The following is an 8062-nucleotide window of genomic DNA, read 5'->3' as shown; positions in this document are numbered from 1 at the left end:
AATTCCTAAAACTCTAGAATGAAACATTTCTTTGTCAAATATAACATTAAAAGCTTATGACTATTGTGAATAATATTATTATGAATAATAGATTTTTAAAGACTACTAATATAAATTAAAATATCATTATAATGGCATTGTAATTTTGTATTATAGGCCCCATATGTTGGACTTTCGAAAGTCATTTCTGTAGCCTTGTCTCCAGTTCAGGAACAGAACTAAAGGCCTAACACATCAGATTAACCACCCATAATACAAAAGTAACAGAATAACTAAGCAGTTATGTTTTGACTTCTAGTGGGTGGGACTCTGGTCTGTCTGGAAGTGCTGGGTACAGTGTATACCAGTTCTTGCATTACTTTTCCATGGGGGCCCAATGCAGTACCCTCACATTCTCTACACCAGGGGTCTCCAACCCTGTTCCTGCAGTGGGAAACTGGAAGGTGCTTTAATAAACATTTACTAAACATTTTCTTCTAAAAACCTTTTCTTGAAGGTCCATCACGAGGGGTGTCTCTTATACGTTTAACAGTGTGGAAAGCCACCTTTCAGCATTTCCTTGTAGGTCTGCATCAGATCACAATTTCTTGATAATCATTACCCATGTGATACCCATGTCATGTTTGGAATCTATTATCAACAGTTCTGAAAAAAAAAGGATCTGAAAAATCCCAGTTTAACTTGCTGTAGTGATAACATTTCATTGTCTTTACACAGCAAAAAATCAGCAACTGCTAAACCCAGCACAGGGTCTGCAGTGGTATTTGGTGTTTAAGCAGCAGTGTGAATGGGCATGGAGCAAAGTGTCGTAGTTCAGTTATAAACTCTCCCACACCTTAGTTGCTTACACCCCCTTTATTTGCCATTTAAAAACATCATAAAAGAGCACTTCCACATGAGGAGCTTAGAGCTGGAATTGTGACAGGTCTATATATGTCTTACAATAAATTTCTTACAATAAAGTAGCTCTTCTCTTTCAATTTTTTTATTGCATTATGGGACGATAGTGTCCATCTAAACCACATTTAAAACACAACCACAATCAGTTCTTAGTATGCATAGCAAAATTGAGTGTATTCAATTCTGACACCTTGATACATTGTACTAAATACTACATACTCAAAATAATAGTACTAGTAATTAGTATACATCAATAATTTTGATAATATATATGTGCATTACCCTCAATCCTTTTTGCTGACCTCAATATCACCCATTATGTTTTATTTATAAATAAGGAGAGCCCATTATTTAAGTTTTATTTATAAATGGTATTTAAAAATTTATCAGTCCAGATGGTGTCAGCCTGCCTGCTCCAGACTCTTGAACTTGTTGCACAAAACTCCTTTTCTCAGCATGCACACACACCAGACTTCACCGCCTCCACTGATCACGTGACACTACAGCATTCTGGCTCTCCGAGCTACTGATTGTTTCCACCTGCTCTCCCCTGCATATGTATTCCTCAGTTTGCTTTGCTCCTTGCTGAGAATTTAAGTTAGTTTTCTAGCTCTTCTAGGATGTGTTTCCTTTGTTTTTGGCAACCCTTTTTTATAGTGCACCTTGCTCAGTTTATTGTTTAATTTATTGCCGACCTATTCATGCATCTCTGTCTCCTCTCTTGCTGTTTTTGGATACTTCATGAATGACCCCTGCTTGCCTGACTACTCTCACTGGTATGTTGTTTATATTTGCTCCCATATGGTTATTGACCCTGCCTGTCCCTCATTATTTATAAATCCTATCTGCATGTGTCTGTCTTGTGTCTGGCCTATGTGACAAACATTTTATATTTCAGTTCTGGAGCTAGCTTAATAATTAAAGGTTCATAACATGTTAAAAGAATTCAATTACTTTATTATGCTATTATATTATAGAATGTTTTTAACATAAAGTTAATATTATTGTATTATTTATGGAACAGTACATTGTCCGTACAACCATTATTTGGTTGTGACCAAACAGACCCTGTACTATGCCAAATGGTCCAAAAACAGAAAATATGATGTGAAATAGAAACTTTGTGTAACATAAATTGTTTAATATGAACAATACTGTACACAACTGCTCAAGAGTCAACAAAGAAACCTGAACATTTTTTATGACAGATACAGAAAAACTTGACGAAAGACATTTGCTTAACACCCCTCTAGCCGATGCTTGACATTGGTGCCTCAGCAATGAGCTCAACTTTAAAAAAGCTGCTAGACCTTGCGCCATCATTATCAAGCATTTATACTATACTGATGCAATGTGTGTTTTAAACTGTGTGTTTGTAGGTGATGAACCCAAATTCTCAGTGCAGCAGTAAAACTGGCATTGTAGTATGGTAGTGTAAACTGTTGCTGTAAATGAAGTGCATTATAACTGTGATCTGCTGAGGAAATGTCCATTGTGTGTAGGTACACTTTTTAAAAAGGTTCTTCAATGTTTTTTTATGTAAGAAAAAAAGTGAATTCCCATTTGAATCGTTGTAACCATCACTGCCAACGTTATGCTAATGTTAATATTAGTACAGATATCCAGCAATACTTCCACTTGAGGGCAGTTCAGAAAGTCAAATTTCCTGACAAAAACAAACATGTTGAAGAAGGAGGAGGTTGTGATAATGTACTTACTACAACAAAAAAATAATAAAGAAACAGAGGTGAGGTCACTAAAATACTCTTTAGAAGGTTCTGCCAGTTCAGCAGTGATCATGTTTTCCTTTTGGAAAAATGTAGCTCCAAGTGGTTTGTTCTGTCTGTATCTTTAAGATTTCAAACTGTATCCCAAGGCCTCAGCTTAGCCCAGATAGACAGCATTTATCGGTTACTCTCAGAATGTAACAGTGTACAGTAGTGTACAGCCTTGAAATGCAAGGTATGTTAAGAGCAAAATTTAGGATGCAGCATATGTATTTTGTTTTCAGGTGCTTGGTAACCTAGTGCATTAATACATGCATTAATTTTCCCTCCCCAATTTACACGACCAATTACCCAATCCACTCATTAGGACTCCCCCTATCACTAGTGATGCCTCAACACCAGGAGGGTGAAGACTAGCACATGCCTTCTCCGATACATGTGAAGTCACCCACCACCTATTTTCAAACTGCTGCTGATGTAGCATTGTCAAGTAGCATCACAGCGCATTCGGAGGAAAGCGCAGCGACTCTGTCGCGATACATCAGCTCACATACGCCTTTTGTTGAGCGACATCAACCTGTGAAGTGATGAGGGAAGAGAGCGCCATCTACCCATTCAGAGAGAGCAAGGCCAATTGTGCTCTCTCAGGGCTCTGGTAGCTGATGGCAAGCTACATGAGCAGGATTCAAACCGGCGATCTCCTGATCATAGACCACTCAGAGCCCTATTAATACACTATTAAGGGAAAAAACAGCACCAGAAAATAGTGAAAAACACCATTTTCACCACAAATCCTTTCAAAGGTTTCACTCACCAGTTGCAAAAGGTAGGACCTTTCAGGTGACATCACCACAAGGCCTCATTATAAGCCTGTTACATTTGTGTGACCAATAGGCTACTCAGAAGCAGTTCTCATAGCACTGTCCAAGGAAGACCCACCCGATCAGCTGCAGCCTACCTTTGGAACACAGTTTCACAGATAATGAACACAAATACAGATAAAATGGATGCAGAGTTACAGACTGAAGGCTGTCCATATTGTGCAGCATTGTTTTGAATTATGAGTATAAATAAGCCTTAATTGTTCAACTTCACTAGAACTTCACTAGACAGATCTTTGGGTTCGCTATTTAGACGTCTATGATGATTTTAAATTTAAAAGAAACAACACAACTGTCTTGATGCAGTCAATAAACCTGTTTCAGTACTATACTATAGTATACTGTTTTTATACCTGGTATGTATGCTACTCAATGCCTTTTACACTGAGACAACATCAATATATGCTGATTTTATGTACTATATTTGATTGAACAGGAATGTGTCCCATTCTTATAACCTTCTAAGTTTAAGTGGAGTTGGTGCCATGACCCTGACCATGTTACGCTTCATGTTTCTGTCTCTGATGGAATTGGTAGGGTTGCTGTTAGATTCTGTACTGCTGGACTGTTCTGTCCACTCGTAGTGGGCGAGTCCGTGTTCCTGCTGGAGGATCCTGCATTGCGGCGCAGGGATTTGCGCAGCAGGGGTCGCAGTATGTGGGTGGAGGCGTTTGAGGCTTTGCTCTTGTCCAGTGTCCTCTTGTTGACGTGCTGAATGGACAGGCGGCAGCACAGCGTCTGCAGGAAGGCCTTGCGGAACTGTCGTGAGGACAGGTTGTACAGCAGTGGGTTCAGCACTGAGCTCAGGTAGAAGAAGGTATCTGCCACAATGTGCAGAACTGCATAGGACGCCAGATAACTGCGAGACCACTCTGATTTAGGCGCCGCCGCGGTCATCAGTCGTCGAGCCTGGTTCGGCATCCAGCACACCAGGAGTGCACACAAGATCAACACTGAGAGACACACACAAACACACTAAGTGAACAAACATGAAAACCAGAGGTATGCAATTAGAAAATATATAGCTCTGGAAAAAAATTAAGAAACCTCTTCAGTTTCTGAATCAGTCTCTCTGGTTTTGCTATTTATAGGTATATGTTTGAGTAAAATGAACATTGTTGTTTTATTCTATAAACTACGGACTCCATTTCTCCCAAATTATATAAAAAAGAGCATTTGTTTGCAGGAAACGAGAAATGGCTGAAATAACAAAAAAGATGCAGAACTTTTAGAGCTCAAATAACACAAAAAAAACAAGTTTATGGCATGTTCTCCTCCACCAGTCTTACACGCTGCTTCTCCTGGTGCACAAATTCAAGCAGCTCAGCTTGGTTTGATGGCTTGTGATCATCCATCTTCCCCTTGATTATATTCCAGAGGTTTCCAATTTGGTAAAATCAAAGAAACACATCATTTTGTGTGTTTCTTTATAGTGATCTATTTTTTTTTCAGAGCTTTCTGTTATCATGTTAAATGTTATCACTGTTTTATTCATGAGAGTATTTAAATAGTATTTAAACTGATTATGTATTTTGTGTATGTCAAATATTTCTATTGTAAAAATGTCTTTAAATACTGTGATACAGTATTTTTACCATATCACCCAGCTCTAATATAAACCCATACAGAAGTTTTGTTGCATGACTTAAATAGAAGAAGTGAAAGTAGCTATCAAAAACATTTGAGTAAAAAAAGCAACAGCTCAAAAACTTCCTTAAGTACTGAGTTTCTTAAAGAACTTCTTTGTACACCCGTTATGAGAACAGGAACTGAGCTTTGTTAGAGTGCTGTTCTTTTCTTTTCAGAATACTTAAATTGAAGCCGAAATAAAAAGCTTGTTAAGCTTGATGTGTCAGATGCAAAACAAAAAAAAATCAACTACAAGCTGGATTTCTAATTGGGAACTAAATTTAAATTGAAGGGAATTAATTTAATATACTAAGAAATGTATTAAGTTATACACAAACACGAGTCCTGTGCGTAACACATGCACAGCCCCAGTGCTAGTGTGGGTGTGGCCTTAAAGGGTTTTGTGGTGGTTCTTGGTGCTTGGGGCTGATCCCCGCCACGGTGAGCAGCTGCATGCCGCAGCTCACAGAGAAGCAGGCGAGGTTGTTCAGGTGCCCCTGTGCCAGCAGCATGACCAGCAGCAGCAGCGGGTTCACGAACGCCAGGTTGAACTGCAGCGTGTGGGTGGGGCAGATAACGGCGGAAGTTGGAGTCAAACTTGATGGTGTAATTAATTTGCTGTTAAAAAAATAATAGCTGATTCCAAATTAACTCTGCGAATTGTCTGTTCAAACAGACAAACAACTTTGGCAGAAATACTCGTTTGATGCACAAGCACCATGCATATCCAACACTGGTGATACTTTACTATTCATAATTTTATGCATGTCAGCGTATATTTAACATTAAGAATCATCGTGTGAAATATGCTTTACTTATTTTTGGATTTAGTAATTGGTCATAAGAGAGAAAACATTAAAATCAACAATTCAATTGGTGCAGTTTTAAAGCATTGTATAAGTGACCCATTATAATGTAATGTAAATGTTATTACCTAGGAATAGGATGGTCTGCTTGCGCGATGCTTTGACCCTGGCGCTCTCGTGTTTGGGCACCCTGAGTTCCCCTCTGCTGCCAGAAGTGTCCACAGTGGTCATGGGGGCCTTGAGGACGGTGATCATGCTCTTGCACATAAATGCCACAGAGCCCAACACCACAAGGTAGAGGATGAAAGCGCTGAAGACGCTGGCACGGTACATGACCCAATACTGTTGTAGGTTAGTGCAGAAGGTCAGGTTCTGGGCCGGGGCCCCTCCAGGTTCCAGAACGTGGCCCTCTGTTCCTGTGGCCACCAGCAGGGGCACAGCCACGAGGACTGAGGTGAGCCATACACCGATAATTAGGTGTGCGGTTCGGGCCCTGGCCAGGGATTTGTAGCGGAACGGGTGGCAGATGGCCATGTAGCGCTCGAAGCTCAGTGTGGCCACGTTCAGGATGGTGGCGTAACTGCAAGCCTCAAATAGGAAGTTGTAGATCTTGCAGGAGGTGTTCCCAGAAGCAGAAGTGAAGGGGAACCAGATTGCACTGTAGAGCTCAACAGGCATGCCAATCAGCAGCACCAACAGGTCTGAGCAGGCCAAGCTTACCATGTGATCGGTAACGTTTTTCTGTAGGTACCCATTTTTCTGCAGCACCTGCGTTACGTGGATGGTGATGCTGTTTCCCACTATACCCAAGACCAGGATGAGACTGTAGAGCACTGTGAGGAAGACCTTTACCTCAAAGAAAGTCTCCAGCTTGTGCCAGTCTTTCTCGCCCTCCCGCTCTGCCATGCTCTCTAACTCTTAGTCCAAGTCCGCCCTGTTGACTTTCAGTCCAGATAGTTGGCCTTATCTTTCCAGGAACACTACGGCGGTATCTGGGACCTTAATCATAGAACCGCCTCTGGGATCCTCATGCGAGTCGTCTAACGAAAAGTCGTCTTAAAGTCCTACAGCTTTGTGCTCTGGTGGACTGGGGGTGTATGGGGCTGCCTTTTTGTCCAGAAATGCAGAATGGCTTGCCAGTCAATGTGCTTCTCCCAATCACAAGGCCTCCATGATCTCTGGGCTGCTGGAACCTCTGGCAGGTTATCCGTTTCGCTGTCCAGTTTCGCTCTAGATTCGCTACTTACTGAAAGACACCAGCGCCTCTCTTTCTCTCTCTATCTCTCTGAAAGCGCCTGAGTTAATGATTACAGCTGGACTCAGAGGGCGAGGTTGTGTGTGTATGTATGTGTGTGTGCGTTTTAAGCGGTAGAAGCAGAATGGACTGGCCCCGACTTCACAATCACAGCACCTCTGGAGGAGGAGGAGCCATTAGTCACATGCCCTATTACTAAAGCAGAGGTGTGTCATAGCCCTTGTCGATGTCAAATGCATACGTTTTTTAAAGTTCAAAATGTCATAGTTCACAATCCTCACAACAGACACACTAAGGTTTTGTGTAGGCACTTCACATTCACACATGATAAAGCTCTCATTAATTGTTTAAAACTATCCAGACATCTCTACAGGAGTTCATGAATCAAAGTTTTAAGCAGAACCGCCCACCTTGGGACAGAACCAGCCACGTTCAACTCTGCACTGACTCAAACAGGCTAAAGTAAACAGGATAAGAGCAGCAATCTGAACGTATCCAACCTGAAGGAAACGATCCATTGGACTGGAACAAAGATTCTCTCAGCTGTTCATATTTTCCATCTCTGAATAATGACAATGGTGAAAAATCTATAAAATAACTAGCAGAATATCATTAGTTTTCAACTATTTTTTAAGGAGGCTGAAAACCTACCTAAAATAAAATGATTACAGTAACACATCATTACATATACCTCCTATCTCCACGTACACATACTTCCCTGTAGCTCAACCCAGACCACACACCATCACAGAGAACGTCTGATACTAAACAGTATAGAACACACACCAGACACCATAACATAGGCAGAGACTAGTAATCTATTTTTAGTGTTTATGAAGCATGAAGTGCTATGAATTGTCCTGT

The 8062-nt window shown here is 40.8% G+C and overlaps 1 protein-coding gene across 1 annotated transcript; it reads right to left on the bottom strand.

Annotated features, from left to right (window-relative positions):
- Nucleotides 1-907: 907 nt before the first annotated feature.
- gpr39 (G protein-coupled receptor 39) lies at nt 908-7853 on the bottom strand. Its single transcript, XM_007261059.4, has 2 exons — nt 6072-7853; nt 908-4461 (listed from the first exon to the last, which is right to left on the bottom strand). The coding sequence occupies exons 1-2, from the start codon at nt 6847-6849 to the stop codon at nt 4016-4018; spliced, it is 1224 nt and encodes a 407-aa protein (XP_007261121.3). The 5' UTR covers nt 6850-7853; the 3' UTR covers nt 908-4015.
- Between the last annotated feature and the right edge of the window lie 209 nt (nt 7854-8062).

Source organism: Astyanax mexicanus, chromosome 11 (genome assembly GCF_023375975.1).
Source record: "Astyanax mexicanus isolate ESR-SI-001 chromosome 11, AstMex3_surface, whole genome shotgun sequence".
In the NCBI taxonomy this organism is placed as follows: Eukaryota; Metazoa; Chordata; class Actinopteri; order Characiformes; family Acestrorhamphidae; genus Astyanax; species Astyanax mexicanus.
The sequence above is the reverse complement of the archived record's forward strand: the minus strand, read 5'-3'. Positions and strand labels throughout refer to the sequence as shown.

What these genes read in the sequence shown, in the direction of transcription:
- gpr39 (XM_007261059.4), bottom strand. Translation starts at nt 6,849, where the DNA reads ATGGCAGAGCGGGAGGGCGAGAAAGACTGGCACAAGCTGGAGACTTTC. An exon ending in GCAGACCATCCTATTCCTAG is followed by an intron (nt 4,462 to 6,071) that starts GTAATAACATTT and finishes TGTGTCTCTCAG; the next exon opens with TGTTGATCTTGTGTGCACTC.